The sequence below is a fragment of the Eulemur rufifrons genome, chromosome 20, assembly GCF_041146395.1.
Source record: "Eulemur rufifrons isolate Redbay chromosome 20, OSU_ERuf_1, whole genome shotgun sequence".
NCBI lineage: Eukaryota > Metazoa > Chordata > Mammalia > Primates > Lemuridae > Eulemur > Eulemur rufifrons.
Window position 1 is genome coordinate 11,309,200 of NC_091002.1, and position 27,608 is coordinate 11,336,807.

At 39.1% G+C, this 27,608-nt stretch overlaps 1 protein-coding gene across 1 annotated transcript in view; it reads left to right on the forward strand.

Moving 5' to 3' along the window:
- Window positions 1-3,573: 3,573 nt before the first annotated feature.
- The window catches only part of CFAP61 (cilia and flagella associated protein 61), a 254,315-nt gene continuing 230,280 nt past the window's right edge, over window positions 3,574-27,608 (forward strand). Inside the window, exons 1-5 of the mRNA XM_069496104.1 lie at window positions 3,574-3,716; window positions 14,615-14,765; window positions 17,681-17,757; window positions 18,728-18,795; window positions 19,030-19,156. Coding sequence (XP_069352205.1) covers window positions 3,574-3,716; window positions 14,615-14,765; window positions 17,681-17,757; window positions 18,728-18,795; window positions 19,030-19,156 — 566 coding nt within the window. The remainder of the gene's footprint in view (window positions 3,717-14,614; window positions 14,766-17,680; window positions 17,758-18,727; window positions 18,796-19,029; window positions 19,157-27,608) is intronic.

The following is a 27,608-nucleotide window of genomic DNA, read 5'->3' on the forward strand; positions in this document are numbered from 1 at the left end:
CTTTCCAGATTGGTTTCTTTCACATAGTAATATGCATTTAAATTTACCCCATGTTTTTTCATGCTTGCTAGCTCATTAGCTAAGAGAATTTTCACAGCTGTACGTCTCTTTTGGTGTTTGGAAAATATATATTCATATATTTATGTATATAGTAATATCACATCTACCTATGCAGATACTGCTTTCAAAAAAGCTTATGAAGATTTCTAAAACTGCAGTCAATTATAACCAATATCAAAATATTTGCCATGACTCTGTATCACCCATATTATTTAAATATTAAGTTATCTCATTTTTCAAAATTTAAATAAATTGAGAAGATTTTATATCACTGTCATAAAGAGGAGCCACCTAACAAAATAAACAAATATCTATTAAAATAAAAAGATGTTTCCCATAAGTGATTTTCCTTAAATTTGTAGCTATAAATAGTGGCTTTAACAAATGAATAATAGATTTAATCATCTCTAGTCTCTGGTCAAAGATACAAACACCTTAGAATACTTTATTTCTGATTGTCATCTTTCCATCTCATGTATTTTTATTGTCTGTTAATTCAGTTCAGCTTTTACTTTTTAAAGAAAAATTTTTCATCATCCTTTTCTTTTGGCCATCAGTGCTCATTTAGATATACCTGCATGTTTACCTTCTTATCCCCAAGCATTTCATCTTGTATGCTATTCCTTTTTTTATGTTAATTTTGTTCTTCTTGAAATACACCTTTTTCTAGTTCTTTCAACCAGACTATTTGAATGGGATTTTCTTTCAGTTTTTGTATGAAATTGTCTTTATTTCACCTTCATTTTTTAATGATGGTTTAGCTAGGTATAAAAGTCTAGGTTAATGTCTCCTTTTCCCTTTGTAGTTCAAAAATACTATTCTAATAATGTAAAAACCATAGCCCGTAGGCCAAATTCAACCCTTCACCTATTTTGTATGGCCTGTGAGCTAAGAATTTTTTTTTACATTTTAAACATTTGCAAAAAATCAAAAGAATATTACATGACACATGAAAATTTTATTTTTAAAAAGTCAAATTTTGTTGTCCCTGAGTAAAATTTCGTTGGAATACAGTCATGCTCATTTGTGTTCATATTGTCTCTGGCTGTTAATGTGCTATAATAGGAGAGTTGGGTAGTTGTGAAGAGAACATGTGGCTTATAAAACCTAATATGTTATCTGGCCCTTTATGGAAGAAATTTGCTAACGCCTGTACTACTGGCTTCTGTTGCTGCTGATGAGAAATAGTCTGTCAGTCTAATTATCCTTTCATAGGCAGTCTATCTTTTACGTGGTTACTTCAAGGTTTTCTCCTTGTCTTTCGGGTTTTGTAGTTTCACTACTATATATTTAGGGGTTATTTTTATTTTTCTGCTCAGAACTGAGGATTCATGTATTTCATCAGTTCTAAAAATCATCAGTCATTATGTTCAAACGTTTCATTTATTCTTTTGGAATTCCTATAAGACATAGATTTTTTTCACTCTGTCTTACATGTGTCTTAACTGCATTTCTGTGTTTTCTTTCTAATTCCCTGTGCTTCTTTCTAAATAATTTGTTCATAACAGTTGTCCAATTTATTGATTCTCTTCAACCTTGTCTGCCTTTAACCCATCCAATTAGTTTAAATTTAAATAACCATATTTTCCATTTTTATAGTTTCTATTCTTTTTTAATAATTACCTGTTCTCATGACTTTTGTTTCTCTTTCTATATTTATAATAATTAGAAACATACTTAGTTTATAGTCTCTTTCAGAGTCTATCATTTAAAGTTCTTGGTGACTCCACAGATAGTGTAGATTAGGATGCCATACCCACTTTAGTCTAGAATTTGGTCTTCCTGTAAGTAAGTATTTTTGTTTTGTTTTCTGCTTAGAGCTTTGAGTAGAGAAAGCTTCCTTGTCATTTTCTTGGACTGGTGGGTTTAATTTTTCTAGTCCCCACGTTCACTCATACATTGAGGGGCCCATCCCTCCTAAGTCCCAGTTGGATGCATGGTTTTAGTTTCAGTTCCATTGGAATGAGGTCCATGATATCCCCATTGAATGTTAAAACTCTGGCCCCTAGAGCCTGTATCAGATCTGATCACTTCCTGAGCCTCTGCTCACAATATCATTGCCACCTTGGTGGAGAATATCCCTTGCTTGCTTTCTTCCTTCTTTTCTTGTTCCCCGCCCCCCAAGTTCAGCTCTTTAATTATATTTTCTTTTTTTATTCAGAGTTTTATATACTTGTAGCATTAGTTTATATCATACTTCACAAACAAGACATCTCATTCCAATTCTGCTCTTAAGTTAAAACCAAAACCGGGAATGACAATATTTATGACTAGCTTTGACGTGAGTCTAGACATTATTAATTTCCCTGTTTTATTGTTTTCCCTGTTTTGAGCTTACTGGTTAGTATATAATAAAATGGTTTTCCCTAGCCAGGCACAGTGGCTTGTGCCTGTAATCTCAGCTACTTGGGAGGCTTGAGGCAGTAGGTTCACTTGAGGCTAGGAGTTTGAGACCAGCCTGGGCAACATAGCAAAATCCTGTCTCTGAAAATAAAATAAAATTTAAAAACTTAGCCGGGTATGGTGGTGTGTACCTATAGTCCCAGCTATTCAGGAGGCTGACATGGGAGGATCCCTTGAGCCCAGGAGTTTGAGGCTGCAGTGAGTTATGATCTCACAATTGCACTCCAACCTGGGCACCAGAGCAAGACCCTATCTCTTAAAAAAATAAATAAAAATAAAATAAATTGGTTTTCCCCGGGAAGGAAGGCAGGCAGGGAAGGATAGAGAGAAAGAGAAGGCAAGAGACAGACAGACATTGGTGCATTGAGAGAGAATGAAATCATTTGTGAACTACTATTTCTGTAAGCAGCATTTCTCAAAGTATCTTTCTGGAACATTTGACTCTCCACTGTTGCTGTCGTTAGAGATTCTGTTCAGAAAAGTTGTGGGAAAGGTTGAGTTTTACAAAGAAAACAGGTTCCTTGGTTATGGAACTTCTCAAAGACTTTAAAGAACATGGTCACCCATCAGGAAGGCTATTGCAAGCCCTTCTTCCATTTATTTGACCACAGAACATTCTTGGTCTCAAAATATCTCTTAAGACTGCTGTCTTTCAGGGTTCCAGTTTGGGGAATTCTATTTGGAACACAGGCAGCAGCTGCCAATATTTCCCCTGTAACTCTTGACCGCATGCTATGGTGGCCAATTAAATGTCATATAAAAGGACACTGAGTCCATAAATAATTCCTTTCAGTATTTTTCAATCCTATTGTTAGAATATTTTTAAGTGGCTTTGTTGGAAACAAAGAATACAGTTGCAGAAGTTTCCAGACAGGCCAATTCTCAGAAACTTTATTCTCCTGTGGAGAAACATGTCAGCTGCTTTGCAGTGACAGTCGTCACAGACTGCACCCAGGGGAAAATGTGTCTCACCAGTGCTCCCATACCACATTCACTCTGACCATATGGAAATTGAATTAATGTTCAATTTTGTATGTACTGCAACCAAAGTGATTTGCCATATCAGATTAATAGTGGACTATTTTCCCTCTTTTTAGGACAGAATAAAAAATGTCAATACTTACTTCTCCAAGAGGAAAGGTAGAAGTTGTTCATTGCCGAGGAACAGAATCGCAGGATATTTATTATATCGAACACCTCATTAGGAAATTTACCCAGAAGCTGTTTGGGAGGCTTAATATCATCTATCTTCTGTAAGTACATAGCTAAGTAAGCTCAAGAATGTTTATCAATTTTATCACACACCAGGAAGGGATCCCACTCCTTTGTCTTTATGGTGCTTATGATGAGGAAGTGGGCAGCTCACTGCTCAGTGAAGAAACATGTAGCAAGAAATCTCTGGGAAGAACCAATCTGTGTCCTTTAACAACATGCAAATTGAAAAAGTTTCTCATGGGCTTTGGATTCAAGCAAACTTGGGCTCAAATCTCAGTTGCTGGCGGTTCATTTCTCCATCAGCCAGGAAGGACGGGTTGAGGTTGGCTTAACCATCAAGGACAGTAACTACCATGGCTTCCAGTGCTTTGACGAAAGCTCAGATGGGTGGCCTCCTGGCCAGGCGCCTGCAGTTTGATATTGTCGGAGCATTCATTATATCCCTGGGGGTTGCAGCTTTGTATAAGTTTACTATGGCTGAACCAAGAAAGAAGGCATATGCAGATTTCTACAGAAATTATGATTCTATGAAAGATTTTGAGAAGATGAGGAAGGCTGGCATCTTTCAGAGTGCAAAGTGATTTTGGAATATAGAAGGATTTCTTTGGATTGATTTACATAGAAGTTTGTCACTGACCTGTGTTTCTGAGCTATGAATGTGTGGGCTGAGGAATAGTTTCTCTTGATAAATAAACAATTAACAAATTAAAAAAACCCAAATCTCAACTGGCTTACTCACTAGTGGATTCATTTGGGGCAAGTTAATGGTATTAGCTATCAGATTTTCAGAATTTATGTCAGACTCTGTCCTTTGCCAGCATTATCTCATTTGATCATTCTGACACTTCTCCCAAGTAGCTACTATTATGCCCATTTCACAGATGAAAAGGGGAAGCCGGCTCAAGGCCAAGCAGTGAGTAGCAAAGCGTGGATTTGCTTTTAACCACTGCTCTTAAAATGTCTTCTAAACTTTAAAGTATGCATAAATTTTTTCTTAAAAAATGTTTTTTCCTCCCTGTTTTGTTTGTTTATAGACCTTCTGTAGACATCAAAATACAAATATCTTTTAATCTGTCCTCTTTTATTTTTTTTTTGAGATGGAGTCTCATTCTGTCATTCAGGCTGGAGTGCAGTGGCATGATCATAGCTCACTACAGCCTTGAACTCCTGGGCTCAAACGATCCTCCTGTCTCAGCCTCTGGCATAGCTGGGAGTACAGGTGCATGCCACCATGCCCAGCTATTTTTTTTTCAGTTTTTTAGAGAAGGGGTCTCACTATATTGTCCATGCTGGTCTCAAACTCATGGCCTTGAGCAAACCTCTACCTTAACCTCCCAAGTTGCTGGGATTACAGGCATGAGCCATTGCATCTGGCTTGTTCCTCATTATTTTTATTGAAAATATGAGATAGCCCAGTATTTTGAATTTCATAAAGCTTCATATCAAATACAATTGAAATATTTAAACTAAGACCAGCCTAAGATATTACAGTTTGTAGTTTCTGCTTACCACACTGATGAATGTAATATAAGTGGGCACAATTTTACTGGAATGCAGTAGGGAATTATGTATAAAATGCTTTAAAAATATGTATACCAGTGAAATTATTCCATTTTTTGGCATTTTGGTGGACTAAATACCTTAATGATGTCCACTAGATGGGAACAGCTAAAATGTTCATATGCACTGACACACAAACACAAAAGCTAAGGACTGTGCAGAAAACATTATCACATTGAAATCAGGAACCTCATGAGATAAGCAGACACCAATGCCAGCATTCTCTTTGAGGATTTTTGCCACATCCAAGAAACCTCATGTTTCTTTTTGACAATTTGCAAAGAACAGAAGATAACTACTCCCTCAAGCTAAGGAGGAAAATATGAGATCCCTTTGTATAAAACTGGGATGTTCATTATAAGGATGAACAAATAAACCCACTGGATATAAATGGACAGTAAGGAAAGTCACCTTTTTCAACCTCAGCATGGAATGGAGGGGCATGAAGTCTCTCCTGAGAATTCATAAGCACATGTTGGTTTGAGATCCATGTTAATTATCTGTGGGTCCCAAAAAACACCAAAGGGAGAATTTAATTTAAAATGGTCACAGGTTAATAGTGTATCCAGGAGACTGGCTGAAATAAATGCAAATCAGGTCTGAAGGGATGCAACTTCAGCTCAGACTTCCAATAATGCCCACAGATGAACTTCCAAGGAACATGAGCTCAAAGTCAAAAATCAAAAATACACTACGAAATGTGTACCATTGGTGAGAACCAATAAAAACAAAAATTATACAGGAGAATCAACTATCAAAGGCTTTAAATATTAAGTTACACAAAATAGGTAAATAACTATGTTTACTTTGTCAAAAATGAAAAGATAAGTTTAAAAAAATGATCCAAGAATAAAAAGATGATAAAAGTGAATAATCAGGTTTGAACAAAAGTGAAATAGACCATCTACAAATGAAAATATAATTGAAGTTAAAAGCTCAGTTGATGAATTATACATCATCATAGACACAATTAAAGACAGAAGTAATGAGCTAGAGGATCAATACCAATAATTATCTAGAATTGAGCACAAAGAGAAACAAAAAATAAGAGTAGAACATGGGGCCTAGTCTAGACTGGCTTCTAGAAGGAGATAATAGGAAAGCAGAGTCAATATTTGAAGAAAGAATAGGTGAGAATTTTTCAGAATTATTGGAAAGCACCAATTCTTATGTCCAGAAAACTCAGTGAATCCCACACAGGATAAATACGTAATGAAATCCACAACTAAATGCATTGTAATGAAAGAGCAAAATGCCACAGCTAAAAAGATCTGAAAAATAACCAGAGAGAAAACATAACTTATCTGTAAAGAACTAATTATTACACTAATAGGTGATTTCTTACCAGCCACAATGATAGCCAGAAGACAATAGAATATCTTCAATATTGAAGAGAAAAATAACAATTTAGAATTGTATATCCAGTGAAACAATTTTTCAAGACCTAGGGGAAAATGAATGGATTTTTTGACAAAAACCAAGATAGTTTACCAATAGACTCTGCATAAAGGAAATTCCTTAGAATATGCTCTCAGAGGAAGGAAAAATATCTCAGCTGGAAAGCTCAAAACACAAGAAGGAACATAAACAAAAATATGGACAAATATATGGGTAAATCTAAGAAAAAATATGACTTGTATAAAACTATGATGACTAATTTGTGAAGTATAAATCATACATTAGAGCTAAAATGCAGGACAAATACAGCATATAAATTGGGAGAAGCATGATTAGAATGACAGTATTCTTCAAGTGTTATTTAAGAGAAGGATGTGGTAGGTAGTATTACAAAGATGTTTCGCCTCCCTCCCTCCAGTGAACCACACATCCTGGCATTTAAGCCCTTGTGTAGTCCCTTCTCACACTGAATTAGGGCTGGCCCTTATAACCCATGGAAAGCAGCAAGCATGATACTCTATAATTTCAAGTTATGAGAAGTCTTGCAACTTCCACTGTGTCTCGTGAAATGTGCCCTCTCAGAACCCAGACGCCATACTGGTAAAAGCTCAAGTCACATGACTACATGGAGGTGCTTCATTTGACAGCGTCAGCTGAGCTGCCAGCCAACAACCACCATCAACCACTATCCATGTGACTGAGCCATTTTAGACATTGAGTCTTCAGATGACTTTGGCCACAGCCACCATTTGACTGCCATCACATAAGAGACGCTATGTAAAAACTGCTCAGTTAAACCTAGTCAACCCGCACAATCACGAGAGATAATAATATATTGTTTCTTTAAGCTGCTAGGCTTTGGGATGATTTCTTTTACATCAGTTGATAACTGGAACAGAGAGTAAAGACTCTGTTAGGAATATAAGTTAACATGGTTAAGATAAACATTAGAAGGATAGACTCAGAGATTATAACTTCTGATCTATAGAAGGAAAAATGGAATGAAAAATCTGAAACAAACCTTGAATCTAAAAGAGAGCAACAAAGGAGGAAGAAAAAAGAAATAAAAAACATAGGATGTATTAAAATCACATAATAAGAAGATAGAATAATTCATCTATAGCAGTAATCATAATTGCTTTTGGACAAAATTCTTCAGTTTAAAAGATTAAGATGGGAAGATTGGCTCAAAACAAAACAAAACAAAAAATGGTTATATTTTATTTATGAGACACACCTAAGATATAAAGTCACAGAAATATTTAAAGTCAAAGTATTGAGAAAAAGATATGACAGCCAAAATCTCATTCCAAGAAGAAAGGGTGGCTAGTATTGCTGTAACGATAGCAGACAACATTTAAGGCAAAGAACATCTCTATAGATAAAGAGGGTCACTATATAATGTAAAATGTTTAGTTCTTGAGGGAGTTATGGCAGCTTTAAACGTATATGCTCCCACTGAACTAAAATATGTAAAGCAAAAATCAGTAGAACCAAAAGATGAAATAGATATATTCACCATCAGAATGGGAGATTTTAATATACCCCTCTTAATAAGTGGGATATCAAGCAACTGAAAATCAGTAACAATATAAAAGATTTCAATAATCGCACAATTAAAGAACTTGATCTAATGGACATACATTAGAATACTGTACTCAATATTGGAGAATACAAAATCTTGTCATGTATATGTGGAAACGTATAAAAACGGACCATCCATTAGGCTATAAATTTCAGTACTCAACAAATTTCAGTGCTTAGTATCATAAACAACACATTCTTTGACCACAGTGCAATGGAGTTAGAAATCAGTGACAAAAAGAAAACCAGGAAACCCCCATATGTTTGAATATTAAAATGCAATTATAAATACTCATCGGTCAAAAAAGAAATCAAAATAAAAATTGGAATACATTAAGAGTTGAATGATAATTAAAATATATTTATCTATTATATATTGAATATGCCTATTTATGTAAATATAAAAATATTACATATAAAATATGTAAATTTAAATTTATGTAATACAGCTGAAGCAGGTGTGGAAGTTTATTGCACTGGAGGCTTCCATGCCTCCCTGTATTCCCCAGGCCTTTTTGTATCCTTCCCCTGCTATAGTCCTCACCTTTTAAATATGGGCTCAGCCTGTGACTCCACCCAGTATAAGTGGGGCTGTTCTGGTCCCAGGCACAGTCCTTAAGATGGCCTGGCAGCAGGGCTGGTACCAGCAGGAGGCACGGGAGGCCTTCAGGGTACTCACTCTCAGGTGCTGGCCCTGCACAAGCCTGAGAGCACCTCTTTCGATATTTGAACCCTGGCCCTTTCTGGCCTCACCCTATTCCCAGTCCTCCCTGGGAGTTTTCGATGTTCTGCTGTTGGGAGCCTTGTGCCACCATGTAAAAAGTCTGGGCACTGCCAGAGAGACCATGTGAAGAAACCACCTGGAAAGGCCATATCACAAGGGCGAAGGGGTGTGACTGCATGGAGGAGAATTGCAGAGCCCATCCTATGGCAAGAAAAAAGGCCCCGAGTCAACCTTTCCAGCAAACCCCGACCTATTTGAGCTTCCCCTCTCTGAGGCACAAGACGTGAATGAAGAAGCCATCTTGGAGGTTCTTGCCCCAGAAGATACCCCTACTGTACCCTGTGTGAATTTCTTACCCATGGAGTCATGAGCAAACAAAACAGAGTAGCTACTAAATTTGGGGTAGTAGTCCCCCCCCCTTATCCAAGGGAAATATATTCCAAGACTCCAGTGGATGCCTGAAACCAAGGATAGTACCACACCTGATTGCTGTCAATTGGACATGTTTCTGTTCAGGTCTTCTACCCACAAATTTAATGCCTTTTCCATATTAACTAAGCGCTTATACACGCTAGGCATAACTTTTGCAGTTTGAGGTATAACAAAAAACTAGCATGAATTTCTTTTTCCATCTTCACAATTTCACAGATTGAAGATTTGTTCTTGTCGTAGATCTTAGCAACCTCAGCTTATGATTTTGTTCTTATTAAGTCAAGAATTTTCACTTAAGGGAAGTACTTTATGGCTTCCTTTTGGCATATCCAAACTACCAGCATCACTGCTCTTGTGCTTTGGGGCCATTATTAAGTCAAATAAGGGTGACTTGAACCCAAGCACTACAATGCCATTACAGTCGATCTGAAAACTAAAATGATACTGAGTGACAAATGGGTAGTAGCATCTACAGCGTGGATCCACTGGACAGAGGCATGATTCATGTCCCAGGCACATCAGAGCCGGACAATGCAAAATCTCATCACACTACTCAGAACAGCTCACAATTTAAAACTTATGAATAGTTTATTCCTGGGACTTTCTATTTAATATTTTCTGACTGTGGTTGATCACAGGTAACTGAACCTGTGGACCATGAAACCGTGGATAATGGGGAACTACTGTAAATCAAGGGGTATATCACATTTTGGATAGGAAGATTCAGTATTATAAAGTCAATGCCCCATCCCAATCAAAATTCTAACAGGATTGTTTGTTGAATTTGATAATATGAGTCTAAATTTATATGGGAAAGCAAAGGATCAGGATAATCTGAAAGGAGAAATATAAAGTGGGAGACTTGCCAACTAATGACTTGTGTGTGTAGCAATCAGGACAGTGTGGCAATGGAATTGATGAAAGACTGATGGACCAGGAGGTCCCTGAAACAGACTGACACCTGTGTGACGCCTTGATGGTGACAAAACCAGCATGAGAACGTTAGTGGGGAAATGATGTGCCATTCAATGAATCATGCTGGGACAAGGTGTTATCCATATGGAAAAAAAAATAAGTATAAAGACCAACCTCATGTCATACAAAATTTTAAAAAATCAATTCTGTGTGAATTTATGACATAAATGGGAAAAACATCTAATATCAATGACAGTACCTCCTGGATTCCAAATTCATTCATCCAGCTTCCTGGTGGCTGCCGCCACTTGGATACCTAGTAGATACTTTGAACGTAGCATGATCTTCCCCTGCCTTCAGTCCATTCCTCCCACACTTTCCCCATCTCAGCAACTTCAGAAACTCCAGCCTTCCCCTTGCTCAGACCCCAAACGTAGTGCCATCTTCCCACTTTCTCTCACATCCTGTGTCAGCAAAGGTTGTCAGCTGTGCCTAGCCTGAGCAGGAGGCCCAGGGGATCCGGCTGTCCCTGCAGTTGCCCGTCTTTCCTCAGCCTTCAACAGCCGATCTTTTTATGGGATATGCAGAAGATGGGATGCAGAGGTGGGGTGTGTTACAACTGGAACCTTTCTATAGAATTTTTTCAAAAGTCTTACACAGATCTATTTTCTCAAGTCCTAAACACCAGGGGTCCCCAACCTATGGTGAGTTGTATAATTATTTCATTATATATTGTAATAATAATAGAAATAAAGTGCACAGTAAATGTAATGTGCTTGAATCGTCTGGAAACCATCCCCTGACCCCCACCGCCCGCCCTGGTCCGTAGAAAAATTGTCTTCTGTGAAAATGGTCCCTGGTGCCAAAAAGGTTGGGACTGCTACCATACAAAGTCACATACTAGTTACCTGATAGTTTGGCCTTTGACAAACAGTTATTTCTGAAGACAAGCTTCATATTTCTGCTGGGTCTTGGAGTAATTGTGAGGGTACCTCAAATCCTCATGTATCATGTGTTTATATTTCTGGTTTGACAGATAGGAAAGTATAATCATTTATGTCATGTGGGAGGGGAGTAGCAAAAAAAAAAAATATGTTAAAAAGGGATCCTTGTAAACAAAAATGTTGCGACCTACCTTAGAGGCCAGCGTATTTTCGGAAGTGAAAGTGAACATTTTCATGAATGTCCTAGAGCTTCCAAAACAGCTGCTACCAAGCCCAGGTTGTCTTTTGTTTTTCAGATTAGGTAAGTCAGGTCCCCTGGCCAGGCCATCCCCAAGACTTAACGACTTATTTTATAGGCATTTCAAAAAACGGTGGTTCTTTTTCTGGTCTATTTTTCTGGTTTTGTTTTATTGACTGGCTGCTCAGTCACAGAGATATAGGAAAGAATAAAACTGATCTCACCTAAACATCTGGCTAGATTTTATAGGAGAAAATGAGCAGATTGGGCATGGCAGATGAGTTGGGAACGAGCTAAAAGAATCCCCCTTGTTGAACACAGACATCACAGTGGCAATGAGAGTGGGTGAAACACACACCTGGGTTGTCGTTCCGTGTGTGACGGGTGCAGGGGAGCTCTGGGGTCTCTTCTTTTATGCTTAAACCAAGCAGAAAAGGCGGATACTGTTTCACCAAGATTTCCATCAAGTATAGTTATAGAAAATAAGTTTTGGCTGTATTTGGAAAATTTCCTAAACTGGCTGAATAAAGGAGACATAACTCTAATGAAAAGAGCTGTCATTTCTATTGTGTGTGAAATACATGTGTGTGTATTAATAGGGCTCCTTGAGTTTGTATTTGACTTATTACAAAGAACAGTTTAAAATCCAGCTTTTAAAAATATGCCTTCTCCCTCTACCTTTTTCCTTCCTGTCCCTCCCTCCTTTCTCCCTTGATGGTTTTTATTTGTCTCATAGAGAACCCAGTGGCTAAGAGGTAATAAAAAGTGGAAAGTATATACACAAAAGGATAATGCTAAAAAAGTTAATTTTTACAGTCAGTTATTTGGAAATTGTAGTGTGTTTTCCCACTGAAACAAAGTAATTCATGGCTGGCTTCCCAGGCCAACCCACAAAAGCTTATTTAATCTATAATGTCTGCAGTATAGTACTGTGCTAATTGCACTATAGAACCTAACCACCATCCTAAGGTTCTCACGGATAAATGCATTTCAAATGTGAATTGGGATTCCAGGAACACATTGTCCCCTGCTTCCCTGAAGAGTTTGGTGGCTGCCCTGTCCCCAGTTTTTGCCCACCTCCTCCTTCCCACCACCCCCACTATGGTCAGAGCTGAAATGCACAGGGTCTTATGCCATGGGTGCTTTTTCATCTGAATTGAAGGGAGAATTCTCAGCTGGAAGCCATAGGGCATGGCTTTAGGAGTCTGGGCAGAGAAGCCCAGAAGACCAAGAACTAGAGGGAGCCACCTCAGGGGTGAAAGAGGGTTAAGGGCTTCAGTGAGAATTTGTGGGGTTGCGTCTTCCTGCTAAACAGTCCCCTATGTGGATAGTGTATTCTAGAAACCAGAGGGACAGTCAGACAATCTGCTGACTTCTTTCCTTGATAGGTAGTTCTCAGGTGGGCCCTTGGGCCAGGTGCACCCCTGGTTCATTCCCCTGTGGCTGAGGGGTGTGATCAAACACAGCTACATATGACTTCCTGTGAGAGGGGACAGTGGCTACAGGTGCTGAGATTGGCATCCTGAGCATAATGTTTCCCAAAGATGCCCATGCATCTGGCAGTACCCAAGATGCTTTTTCTTGATACATGTATGAGAAATTTTTGTTTTAAATGTTGTATCTTTATTTTTACAGTTATCTTCTATTTATAGTGAGGGATACTGGTTTTCCATTTATGGTACTGATATAAATTTTTTACTAAAATTCTTATCTAAGCCAAAAGTAAATTGATTTAAAGAGAAAAATTGAAATTCAAGAATTGTATGTATGTGAGAGACTGCTGTTTGGTGAACTGCTCTAGTAAAATTATATGCTGTCAAGTGGGAAAAAGCAGCTACAAATAGGATGGATTGTGTGGTTCCATTTTTTTCAAACACACACAGTACATTTCAATATAAAGCTGCCCTCAAAAACAGATAAGTTTGGAGACATCGAAACCAAAGTGTTGACAGTGGTTGGTTATCTAAGTGAGGTGGTATTAAAGGTGATTTTTCAGATTTTTTTCTCTTCTTGCTTATATTTTCTCATTTTTGTATGCCCTGAGACTGTATTCCTTTTGTGATAAAAACACAGCCAGAAAGAACATATAACTTTCTATTCTCCCCATTGTCTCTTCCCCTCCTCCTTCAGTTATGTTTTCTTCTCCCTCATTCTGCTCAAGAAGGAAATGGGTAACTCCTGCATTGTTTGTTTAATACCCCTCCTGCTTCAGGATCCTGCATTGTTTTTTGAAGGAATATTTAAATCTTTTTTTCCTCCAACTTAAGATAACCAGATTACATTTTGCTGAGAAAGTAAAAACTGCATTTAAATTTATGCAGAAATGTTTCTTCATGTAATAAACTATATGCTATCTTTAAGTGTTAGCTCTTGTTGTCTTGATGGGCCACAGGACAGGGTAGCAGCTGGGTGGGATTGTCAAGACAGTCCCTTTGGGACGACCACTAGAACATGAGTTGGCATGCCTGCTTCCCTCCCTGGGCTTTATAAACTCTCCAGGTTGCCTTACTTAAGCAAGGCTCTGCAGACGCTCCATTTCTGCAGCTGGATCAGGTGGTATCTCAGGTGCTCAGATTCCATATGAGTCAATTAGCCAAGGGACCAGGGCTCTGGGTCTGAAGAAATTGCTTAAGGATGCTGATGGGGATGGAGCTAAACTCTTAGCTTTGCTGCTGTGCATAGGTGACCAATTCATCCCAGGTTGCCCAGGACTTCCCTCCCCCCCGCCCCCCACACTGAAAGTCCTATATCCTGTGCACCCCCTCCATCTTGGGCAAAGAGAGACAGTTGGCCACCCTCACTGTATGTGTTTAGGCCCACACAGTGGTATTGACGACATGGAGAGGATAGGGAAAACTGTGAAGTCAAATTTTTTCCTGGCCAATCTCCAAGGGAAGGGTATTAGATACTTAATATCATACGTATAATACCTTCCCAATGAAACATTTAAAATTTAAACGTTTAGTTGATGGCACCAGTTGTCCTGAGAAACGTACTCCCAAAGTCACTACAACATCATTCTCATCTTTTCCAAAGATTATCAGAGCTGAGCTCCAGTAGCCAAAGGAAGGGGAAAATGACATGTCCTCATCTCACTTTTGGTAATCTTATTCATGTTTGCAATTTTGATCATTTCCACAGAGAAAAAGCAAACCTAGCCATCACTCTCCACAATGACAAGGAAGAGATCATGGCCCAAGCCACCTTCGTGGACTATCCCAACTGGAATGTTGCCAAGGAGGATGACTGGGTGTCATTGTTCCGGGAGCTTGACAGCGATATCCCATGCACAGTAAGAAATCAAGCACAATGCCTATTAGAACAGCCTGAATTTTGAAGGGAGGTCCTGTGTTTGCAATTATGTCTTTGCAGATTTGGGACCAAGCAGTTCAAGACTCACACAGAAAGTGTGTGACGTCATGACAGTTAAAAGTGAAGTTAGCTGGTGGGAAGGAAAGGAAGGCTGAGCGTGAGGCCAGAGGGGAAAGGAAAGGGTAGGAAGTAGCCCAATCAGCCAGCCACTGGCAAGGCCCAGATCATTCTCAGCTAATGAGGGCTGAGAGCAGGAATTAGTGGAAGTGTCAGACATGTGCTTCCCAGGTTTCACGTTGTTCTCTGGGCGTCAGTGTCCGAGGTCTTTAATATGCTAGGAGGCTACCTGTCATCTACACATTTGGCCTTGTAATAATGACAACAGAGCCTCAGACTTAGGTCATACTCTGTGATGTTCAGAGTGCCCTCATGGACTTTGGCTCATTTGATGTCTTCTAGCTGCAGGCACATGACAACCTGTCTGCTAACAGGAGCTAGGTTAGCCGTTCCCAGGAGTCCAGCCTGGGTACCTGGTGCCAAGCCGGAGCTTTCCCTGTGTACAGCCTGCCAGAGCCAGGCCAGAGACTGGCCCCAGTTTCTGTGGAGAGCCCGAGGCTGCAACTCTGAGCAGCAGCCATGCCTGTTGGTGGAATTCAGCAGCACGTCCCCAGAGCCCTGATGTCAGAAGAAGATGGAATGCCAAATGGGTGCATGAGTGAACTCACCCCTCCCACCTGTGTGGGCTTGCACACACACACCCCACTAAGCAAATCGTTCAGCATTTATTCAGCTAGATGGTGCCTTCCCATTGTCTTTTGTGCTCCTTCCTAACCCTGCCACCCATACACCCAGGTGTCACTGTCAGAAAAATGATCCAAAACTCAGAAATAGACCAAAAAGATTCTTTCAGTCCAATGCTTGCACCTCTGACTTTCTATTGAAAGTCTACTTTGCAGTTCTGTGGGAGCAGCAATTAACTTACAGATTTTTGTCCATTTGGATGTAAATAATTCCTCCTCTGGTAAAAGAGCTAACTTCAAAGGTTATGGTTTTTGGCCTTATAAGATGTTAACCATTTTGTATCTAACCTAACAATCTTATTCTTATATTCCCTTATTAAATCACCTGAAGTATCCAGCTCTGCAAGTGCAAGGAATCGTTTTTATCATCTCATTAATTGATGAGTTGAAGTTGAATAAATCTCTGACATGTGTTCATTTTATATTTGCATTAAGGTTATGATTTTGCCTTTTTGAAAATTGTAAATTAACACTATTATTCATAAACTCATTTCACTTTCTCTTAAGGTTGTTTCTTTTTGAGCTATTTCCAATGACAGTATAGAGTTGGGCCATCCAATTTGGTAGCCACTAGCCTTAGGTAGCTATTGAAATGCAGCTGGTCTGAATTAAGATGTGCTGTAAGTATAAAATATATAACAGATTGCAAGTACTTAGTAGGGAGAAAAAAGTGTGTAAAATATGTCATTAACAATTTTTATATTGATTACTTGTTAAAATGATGATAATTTGAATATATTAAGTTAAATAAAATATATCAAAAATTAATTTCATTCATTCTTTTTAAATGTATCTACTAGAAAATTTAAAATTACATTTGTGGCTTGAATTATTTTTCTGTTGGACAGCTCTAGTATAGAGCTTTAAGGTTTAATGTATTACCTATTCTAAGGATATTTGCAACTGAAGTAATGATTTTTATCTTAAAGCTAAAGAATAAAATTTGAATTGTAATATTTCTGATGGAAGAGAGAATTTGGGAGACAAATCAAGCAAGTAATAAACTGTGTACTCCTAAGGCTAGTCCTATTCAAAATGTAAGGCAGATGTTGAATAAGAGTATTGTGGGATTAAATGAGCTGATAATACATAGCAAGTGCTGAAAATCGTTTCTTCGTTGTCATCTGGACTTGAGGGTTTGTGTTTGCCTTTTAGGAGTTTTCAAGCTCATGAATCAAACTTGTGATTCTTCTCTTGCCTTTTCTTGCACAGTACAATTTCTTCCGAGCATTTCTGAGTCACACACCATCCAACAGGAACGCAGACGAGGCACATCACTCAAGGCTATCTAGAAAATAACTCAGAAAAAAAGAAACACAAGCAGTGCTCCTGCTGTTCTGATTTGGGTGCAGTCAACCACCTCACATTTGCACTATTTCTAGAATTTAAGGAGTTGCTCATGAACAGAGGGATACTGAGTTGAGCAGATCAGTGTGTAGATTTAATTTAGATCACTTAAAAAGTCTTTGAAACTGTGGGACAAAGCTCTTTAAAAACTTGGAAGATTTAGCCTGAGTCATGTTAGAATCTTACTGCTTTGAGTTTTCAGCTCCCAGGTTTTCTGGATCCCGAGAGTAATATTTGATTCTGACTCTGGGAATGTTGAACAAAACAAGCCATTGGATTCATAACGTGGCATCTGCCTTCCACCCTTCAAATTCATAAGAGAATCTTTCCCTCATGTCACATGAATAGAGCAGCAGCTGCTGACACAAGAGCCTTGGGGAAAGGGTGATTGTCTTTCACTTGGCATAGACACCCCTGAGGACAAGACGACTGAGTTAATAATCGATTTCACTCCCCTGCAGGCTCTTCCCTGCCCACAGCTCATTCGTGAGGGCAGGAGGAAGGCCAGGCGCTCTGGCCTCATTTACGATCCCTCTTTCCTTGAATAATTCTGAGATAGGAGGACAGAAGGCAGCAAATGGAGCCAGTGAGACAGCTCAAAGGCTGCCTGGTTGTGTCATCCTTAGACATAAAATATCATCTCCAAGTGCTGGCAGCTGTGGCTGCCCTGAAACCCTCCTCCCAGCTTGCACTGACCTAGCCTGAATGCTGACTCAGCCTGTAATCCCTGTTCTCTCTTCTTCTTCAGCCCCTGAATACATTGTTTATGCACCTCTTTGTGGCCGTGGATGAGTATTCTGTTGGCTGCTGCAAAGAGATTATTCGGTGAGTGGATGGGGCCTTACAGATGGTGAACATGAAAGAGACCCTATGAGTAGTTCTGAAATATTTTTTTAAATGACATGAAATTCTTTGGGGTGTTTAATTTGCTTGTAGTTTTGGCTATATTAAGGTATTTATTTTGAATAGCAGTGATATTTCTGAAAGAAAATAATTCTTTGAATCTATTCTCCATTCCACAAACGTCTTTAACTGTTATCATTTGAGTAAAATGGGTAGTGGAGTCATTTAAAGAAATGGATTTAAGGCCAGGCATGGTGGTGCATGCCTGTGGTCCTAGCTACTGGAGGGGCTGAGGCCAGAGGATTGCTTGAGGCCAGGAGTTTGAGGCCAGCCTGAGCAATGTAGCGGGACCCTGTCTCTCTCTTAAAAAAAAAAAAAAAAAAGAAAGAAAGAAATGGATTTGGGGGGAAGTAGGAGAATAGTAAAGCATTACAAGCTTGGGTGCTTCTAAAAACAGTTTTCCTCAATCTTATCTTTAGAAATTTTTATTAACATGACAGACTGCAGAAGCATCCTGAATACTAGAGTGCATAGAAATATGATCAGCAGAACTACTGAGTCATGGTGATGTGTCTTTGACAGCCTGCACAGACATTTGGGGGCACTGGCCTCAGCTTTCAAATCACTTTGTAATGTCACACCAGACCATCCAGATGCCAGGTCAGAGGTTAATATTAGCAGAAATCTGGTGTGCCATTTGAACGTGGCACCCTTTATTCTCTCTGCCTCCATGGGACAGATAGAAAAGGGGCCCTTTGGAATCCAAGGAAAAGTAGAGAAGAAAAAAAAATTACTTTAAAGATGTTCTTGCCTCTGCAGGCAGGGTGCAAAAGAGCCCACATAGATTTATGAATACCTCATTTTTTTATTGATAGCGTTTATCTGCATAAAGTGCCAGCTAATGAGATTGCTTTGTTATTAACATTCATCCCATCCTCTCTTTCTTTGCCAGAACCGTGTTTAAGTCAGTGCCAGAACTGCACTTCATATTTCTCATAGTGCCATTCTACATGAGCCTAGGTAAGGTCCACTCAACGAGCTCCTGTCCCAAGTAGTGAACACAGAAAACTCATGCTCCGAATGGTGCTTTGGGGAATGGGAAATAAGAATTGTCTCCAAGTCCTAAATGAATCATGTGCATATTTGGTTATAACAATTAAAATATAATTTAGAATAGAAACTACATTTTGTTCTGAAGTCCCAAAGTTATTCCTTGGCAAAATGAGGACATGTTTCTTTGTCTCTGTGATTTAGGCTCAACCCTCGTAACTGTTTTTGACCAAGTGGGGAATGTTCCATGTCTAACAAACTCAGAGGACTTCGCGGTGTATGTATGTCACAGGCACAACCACTACCCTCAGCTGCACATTCGCCAAGCCAGGTATAGTTGAAGCAGTGCCTTGTACAACCTAAGCTTCACTGGGACAGTCACCATAATAAGAGTCTTTAAACGACCAATGCTAAGTGAGCATAGCTTGGATTAAACTTTTTTATAATACCTGTAAGCATTACTTCATTTGGAGATGTTTATAGTTCCCCTTGATGACATAATTGCAGAACTAACTGATGATACTCATTTGGTTCTATGTGGCTGTAAAGTTATCCATTTACTTCTTAGGGGTTTCTGAAAATACATAATCCTTGGTTCCACACCAGTAGAATAACTTCCAAATAAAACAAACTTAAAAATGAATCTGCCTATTCAGTTTTCCCAGTAAAACCCACCTATTTTCTGACATTGAGTGAATGAAGATGCTATTGACCCCAAGGAAGATTTTTCCAAGTTGAAGGTTTTTGCCATCAAGTTCCCCATGCAACGGGCCCCAAGTCCAGCAATCTTAAGGAGCTGGCTGTGGCTGACTGTGTTTTTTAAAGGTGGCCGCCACACCATTTCCCACCCTGCAGGCTCCCCTGCAATGTGACCTTGCCATTCATCTCATCAAGCCATGGGGTCTGCCTCCCCACTGCGTGACGCTTTGGCCGATAGAGTGCAGATGCTGGATGTGACTGCCTCCACCAATAGAGTATAGCAGAAGGGATACTCTGGGACTTGGGAGGCTGGGAAGCTTCTGCCTGGTTCTCTTGGGATACTTGCTCTGGAGGAAGTCAGCCATGTTTAAGAAGTCTGCAGAGGCCACATGTCATCACAAGGGTCAACAGCCCCAGCTGGCTCCCGCTGACCATCAGCATCGACTGCCAGCTGTGTGAGTGAGCCATCGTGGGTGTCCAGCGCAGGCAAGCCCCCATATAGTTGCCGTGCAGCTGACATCCGATTGCAACCACATGAACGACCCCAAATGAGGACTGCCCAGCTTGAGCACTGCCAGAGTTCTGGCTCACAAAATTGTGAGCAAAATAGAGTGGCTGTTTTGAAATAAGAGTACATTAGGAAATCATTTCACAAGGGTGATTGGTTGGCTTATCAATAAAGACTAAATTATATCTTTTTGGATCAACCATTGTCATATTTGAAGAATGCTGAATTTCTTTAGAAAAGTACTGAATTTAAATTTCTAAAAAGTGAGAACAGGCGTGTAGTATTGTAGCATCATTGTTAAATGCCTGCGATGCTGGCATCAGATAGATCTAGATTCTGATGTTGGTTCTATTATTCACCAGATGGGTTAACTTACAAAAGGAATGTGACCTCTGCAGGGCTCAGTTTCCTCTCTGTCAGTGGGTATAAGCATATTATCTACAGCATGGGATGTTGTGATGATTGATGAGCTAATGAAAGTCAAGCACTTCCCGTCATATGTAAGTGCCCAAGAAATATTAAATATTATAATTACAAAGGGGCTTAGAGTTAAGTGGGGGAAAGAAATCCATCTATAATAAACTGTGATGTGTGTAGCTTAGAAGAGGGAAGTGCAGAGAGAGAAGACAACTGCACTACAACCTCCCCTGTCCCCCCCCACCCCAAAACCTTCTAAATGTCCATCAGTGAGTAAATGTGTTTACACTTACAAACTGTGATACATCATACAGTGGATATTACTCAGTAATTCAATGAAATGAACTACTTATACAACACAGCATGAATTAATCTCAGGAGGTTTATGCTGAGTAAAGGCAGACATAGAAACAAAAACTATACAGTACTGTTGATTCCACTTTTATGATTTACTAAATGGGAAAAATGAATCTGTAGAGATAGGATTCAGATCAGTGGTCACCTGTGGTGGAAGAAGAGTGAGACTGGAAGGGACAGGATGGAATTCCAAGATGATGGCAACGCTCTGTATATTGATGGCGGTGTATGTCCAAACTCATCAAACTGCACTCTTAAGATCTATATAACTTTACTATATGTTATTATAACTCAAAGAAAAAAATAATTTGAAAGAAAAAAGGCTTCACAGAGGAGGTGGCCTCCAAATCTTCTCTGGAAGGATGAGTCAGAATTTAGTCAGAGAGGCAAAGGCATGGAGGCAGGAAGGCCCCTGGAATAGCTATTCACAGCAGGCAGGTGTGGCTGCTGTTCCAGGTGTGGGAGAAATTCTGACAGTGATAGGTCACAGAGATCCAGGTGGGGAAAGGTTCAGCGCAGGTGCATAGATGCAGAGAGACGTTTCAGAGGGAAAGTGGCACTTGGTTACCAGTTGGATGGAGAAGTTGAAGGATAAGAATGAGTTAATGGTGACTCAGGGTTTTCAAGTTTAGGGGGGATGGTGATTTCATTAGCTACAAGTAGAAATAATAGATTTAGATGGACAGGAGAGAGTTGGAAATAGAAATCAAGAGAGAAGCCAGGTTGGAGATACACATTGCAAGTTGTCCATTTGTAGGTAAGTGGGAACATAATAAAAATAAAGGAGATTGTCTTGTTCAGGAGGAGATTTTAAAGTGAATAAGCAAAGGACCAGGACAGAATTTTGAAAGATGAAAATGACATAGTAAGAAAGAAAACTAGAAGAGAGGGAGTGGAATGTGATAGAAATCAAAGACTCTTAAAGTGGCAAAAGATGCAGGGAAATCAAATCATCTGAGTACAAAAAAAGAGGCTATTAGATTTGGAAATTTAAAAAGGCACAGATTATATGAATAAAATTGATACTTCTAGCAAACTGACCAAGAAAAAAGGAGACAAATTACCAATATCAGGAATGAAAGAGGTGGCATCACTACAGATGCTATAGACATTAAAAGGATAATTAAGGGAGTACTCTGAATTATGTCAATAAGTCCAATGATTTAGATAAAAAGGGCCAACTCCTTGAAAAACACAAATTACCAAAACTAATTTAAGAAGAAATAGATAACTTGAATCCTTCTTTATCTGTTAAAGAAAATTTAGATGAATTTCGGGTGAGAAGGAGGGGTGGCTGCCTGCCTGGACACTGGCTTCTCCCCCAGTGCCCAGCCTGATTTGCTTCTCTTTTTCTATTGTTCTCACAGCTCTGAACTCTGCCTTCCCCAGGGTTTGCGCCTCAGTTTTCTCTCAAACTCATCCCTTTGGATCCTCTGTGCCAACCTTGGCCACCCAGTACCCAGTGCCCTACCTCTGGCCACTGGATTGGGTTCTGATCATGTCGCTCTTTGAAGGGCAGAGTTGAACAGTGGAGATCAAATTGCAGTGAACTGAATAAATGAGAGGTAAGGAAGTGAGGCAAGGGAATAGTCGGTCACCACTCTTTAGAGAAGTTTGGTGGTGAAAGAAAGCAGAGGGAGGCCAGAAACTTACCTGCAGATGTTGAACATTATGCAAACAGTGTAATGCAATTCCATTTTTACTCTCCGTGTAGAGCATTTGATTTGCATTCTGGGAGCCTGACAGCATGTGTCTAAAAGTTCACCAAGAAGTAAAGTAAATTCAGATACAAATTATCTACCTAATTTAGGATGGGAGAGAGAAAATTCCTCATAGAAAATTACCTTTCATTACTTTCTTTTTATTAATACCTAAATACATTATAATCCTGTCTTTGTAAAACCCTTTTGATCATGATACAAATACTAATGCAAGCCAAAGCCATTCAAAGAAAAGAAATTTTGTGAGTGAGATAACATTTTTAATTGGTTCTCTCACACCTTTCAAATCTTTATTCCTGATGTATGAAGTTTCTCTTGTTAGTGTCAGCAGAGGCAAATAGGCCCTCCTGCCCTTCAAGAAATTACACTCTTTAAAGAAATTTTATTTTGAATATACTTACAAGTAGGTAGTTTTTAAACTGTGAGAAATCTTCACAAATTAATTACTTTGGATCTCGTAAGTAGTCTAACACTGTGGTCCCCAATCCCCAGGCTGTGGACCAGTACCAGTCATGGCCTGTTAGGAACAGGATGGGGAGGCACACAACAGGAGGTGAGCGGCAAACAAGTGAGCATATTTATAGCCACTCCCCATGACCACCTGAGCTTGCATCACCACCTGAGCTCCACCTCCCCTGACTGCCAACTCCCCACTCCCACCCCCTGGTCCCTGGAAAATTCTGTTCCATGAAACTGGTTCCTGGTACCAAAAAGGTTAGGGACCTAACAATTGCTATACACACACACACACACACACACACACACACATACTCTCTGATCATATATTCTGAACGTATGATCATATGTTCTGTTAATTGTATGTTTTAGTTTAATATAGCAGCTCATCATCTTTATGGCTGCCTAGTGCATAATGGCCTGGCCATGATGTGGCGCTAATGTAATTGACTTAGTTATTCCTTATTTATGGAAATTTAAGTTGTTTTCAACTTTTTAACAACACTGTGGTAAAAAGCCTTGTACATATATCATCAAGTACTCATGCTATTTTTTTCTCTAATATAGATACCTAGAAGTGGAATTTTGGGTAAGAAATACCCAGATATTTGCATAAATAATATTTTAATATGCTACCAAATTATTCAACCAAAATATCATGTCAATTTATATTTCAACAAGTAGAGTTCTGTTTCCTTACACCCACATCAATGCTGGATGTTTTCCATTATTAAAACTGTTTTCAGTCTCTATTAGTCCAAAACAGTATTTTGTTGTTTTAAATTGCATGTATCTAAATATGTGTGGGTTTGAGTACCATTTTACAGGTTCCATTTTAAAGGAACAAAATACTTGAATTTTATTCATTTATTGATTTATTTTTACTTAAATTTAATTTCCAGTTAAGAAATTATCCTGCTGGGTGATTAAACAAACATGTGTCTGCAGGGTAGACAATTCTTTGAGGGAGGTTTGGTGGGAGGGGTATGACTTACTGAGGAAGGCACATTTCCAGAAGTATTTTCTTAATGTTTCGGTAGTATACCCAATTTGAATCTTGGGAATTATCATTTTCTTAAGGACTGTGTAGCTTACATACTTTCAACATAGATATTCAGCAAGACATTATTGTATTATTATTGTAATAGAAAACTTCTGTATAAATCTAATACCGAAAATGACATGTACAGAAGCAGCCCATCTAAAAATTACCAATTTCTTTCCTTGTTAATTTACTTACTGGTACCCCACTTGTTGTTCAGGATGTAGGTTACAGGAGCAAGGGTGCAGGATGTGCTCAGCCCAGTGCCTGGCTCCTATTAAGCATTTGGTAACAGATGGCTGTGATTGGTCTCCCTCCTTTCCTCCTTTCCTTTGCCCCACCTCCTCCTTTTCTTCCTTTTTCTCTTAAAAACTTTAGTGCTATGGACTATAACCTGCACATGGACAAGGCCCATGAAGCTTGAAATAAACCTTCCGACTACCTTAACCTGAGGTGTCACTCATACAGCCTTTGATGGTATGCTCACAGACAATCTGAAAGCAACGCACAAGAGGAGTGTAGTCCTGATTGCAAAGAGATGGCAGTGGGTACTTTGTAATGAGGGAGGGACATTTATAAAAAAGACCAGTGGATCGTAGTGAATTCATGTGGAAATTGTGACATTATGGCAGTCAGTGCCTTTGCTTGCAGCAGGTGGAGAAGTGTGACACGTTTTAGAAAGCCCTCTATGCAAAATGTTCAGATTAGAGTTTTGATACTTGCAGGTTCAGAATTGCATGTATCTGGAGAATAATACACTTATGTGGGCTATGTCCCTCCTTAACAACATTGGAAAAACAGACATTTCATAATGTTAAACGGCCGTGGCCATGTGCCTTTTAGGCTTCCTCATTTATCGTATTTTCCCCACATGATTTTTGACATGTTTCATCGATAGTTAATTGCACTGATAATTAACGGCGAAGAACACAGTTCTTAAGACACTAAACCAGTGAAGGGTTTGGGGGTGTAATTATCCTTCAGCCATTTAGCTAGCAACATATTCAGAACCAACGAATTAATGCTTTAATCTCGTGTCCTGTTTCTTTGATTCACCCATGTCGAAAATTATGCTGTAATCTGCCCTTCTACTTAGACACTAATCAATGAAGTTACTCTTCTGTATTTTTCATAATACCTGAAATAAAGCATAGCTACTTCTAGACAGACCTTTGATATCTCCAAGTGGGCATTATTACTCATTGGTGGCAGATTTGAGATGTTCTCAGATTTAGAAACTATTGGCATGGTCTTTCTGGGGGGAACTGTCTTTTTCAGGTCTTCATGGGGGTGGGAAAAGTGTCAGCCAAAGAAAGGATTATGTGCTTTCAGACAGTGTTGTACAATAACTAAAATTTCCCTTAATGCAGTACTGCTATTTTTGCTGATAATGGTGGCTAACCAAATTGGTTCAACACTATTGCTTTTTAAAATAGAAGAAAGCAAAGTTAGTTCTTTAAAACATAAGATTGGTGGTTTTTAAATATGAACTTTTTGCCTTTTAAGGCAATTATTTTTATGAAGCATTTGATAGTCTCACCCTTTTTAAAAATCCACTTAAATTTGACTTCTGAGCAATTTCATATGAATGGACAGTCTGATGTTCAAGTTATAAATATCCTAAAGCATTCAAAAACAAGGGGTAGAGCAATTACAGAATTTCACCAGTGATCTTCTTGAGTCCCAGTAAGTGACCCAGCAAATAGAGTTTGGTTAACAGTCCACCTGGAGCCATGGTGTGCCAAGATAGACTTTTGGATCAGATCCTGGTGCACAAATGGTGAGGCCTTTTATTGGCCTTACATGAAAAGTCAAAGCACATGGAGCATTTGGGCTTAAATTCCTTCATAATTTTTAAAATGACATTTTTCAAGGACTAGAAGCTAAATTGCTCTAAAACCCACTTTATTTTTTTTTCTCCTACTTCCTACCTTCTTTCTGACTTTTATAATAGCGTTATTTTTACATTGTTAGGGTTCACGATATCAAATAAGTTCCAAAGTTGTTTAGTGTCAAGATTTTCCTCTATGCAAGAATTCAATGTCCAGTTGTATTCTTTCTGTTCTAGTTTATTTGGCAATTGAAAATGGTGTTATTTTGATCTTTGACTTGTTTTCTTTGACCCGCAGTCTAACCTTTTCTTGTAAAACCCATTTTAAAGTTCTGCAATGAAATACTGCATAGGAGTTTAGAAATGATGGATTTGATTTTCTTAAAGAAGACCACTAGAGGGCACCAGAGATCTTGGAAAGAAAAAGGTGCTTTGTTTTACGCATCTGAATAAAAAATCTGGTCTGCGCCAACTGTAGGATCTCCTACCCCATGTTGGTAAAATGTTGGTTTAACCAGAACACACTGCATTCTTTAGTACTACCACTGAATTGGATTCTCTGTGTTGTTTTTCTTTCTTCTCTGGTTTCTTAAAATACGTACACACATACAGGTTTGAAGAAATATATTTATGGCATTTGAAGTGATAACAGAATTACTTTTTCAATGGCACATTTTTAAATCTAGCTAATGAAATGCAAATCCTCTCTGGATATGGAAAATACCGTCAGACAGGAAAAAGAAGGCTGTGCCAATATTCTAATGCAAAGGTGGCCTACTACTGCTACTGCTGCTACTGCTGCTGCTGCTGCTGCTGCTGCTGTTACAGTTCTTAAGTGTGAACTTTCCATTTGTGACTTCGCAATGGCTTCTTTGCTGGCAAGGAAATGATGCACACCTTCCTGACTCAGGGGAAGCTGGCCTACTGATTTTCCACTAGGATTGTAATTATATAGTAGAGCAGTCAGGATGCTGAGGTGATGGAGTGATCTTAGGATCTCCACGTCACCAGGCTGTTAGGAAGAGTTCCGTGGGTCCCGGGCACCACATATGCTTGGAAAGCCCAGCTAACTGACATAGTAGAAATGATGAGTGAGTTTGTTCTTTCTTCTTCTCACCTTCCAGGCAGCCAGTGAGAGCCACCAGGTCATCCTTAGCTTTGCCATCTGGGTTTAGAAGACATCCATTCCCCAAGTGAGGTGTCCTTGAGCAGCTGTTGATTTTTTTAATGTTTAGATTCATCTCCATTTTCATCTGGCAGAGTTTTCAGAATCTAATGGGTATTTGGGTGCCCGAGGGAACAGTAAGTCTTTATGAGATGGAACTTTTGTTTCCTCTAAACAAGTTGAAATAAAATATTCTGTAACGGATTACATTAATAAACATATCATCGCTCCCTCCAAGCCACATTCTGAATGGAAGATGTAAAGGAACTTTGCTCTTCAGAGAATTGTTCTATTTCCATTGCACTTTGTATTGGTGAACTATAACCCTTGCGTAGTCATCACCGTTGGAATGCTGTGCTGCACGTTCACGCCAGGTACGTGGCTCTATGGTGCCAAACTCACAGATAGATGTGGCTTTCCTTGCATCCAAGGCTGTGTCCGTTGCCTTACTCAGAACGCTTACGTTTAAACATTTTACTGCATGAATTGTTTCCCATAGCTGGGGTGTTTTGTTTCTGTAGGGCTGTGGACTTTGTCCTATGCCATTTGAGACTATGTGAGGCTGATGTCATACTTTATCATTAGCT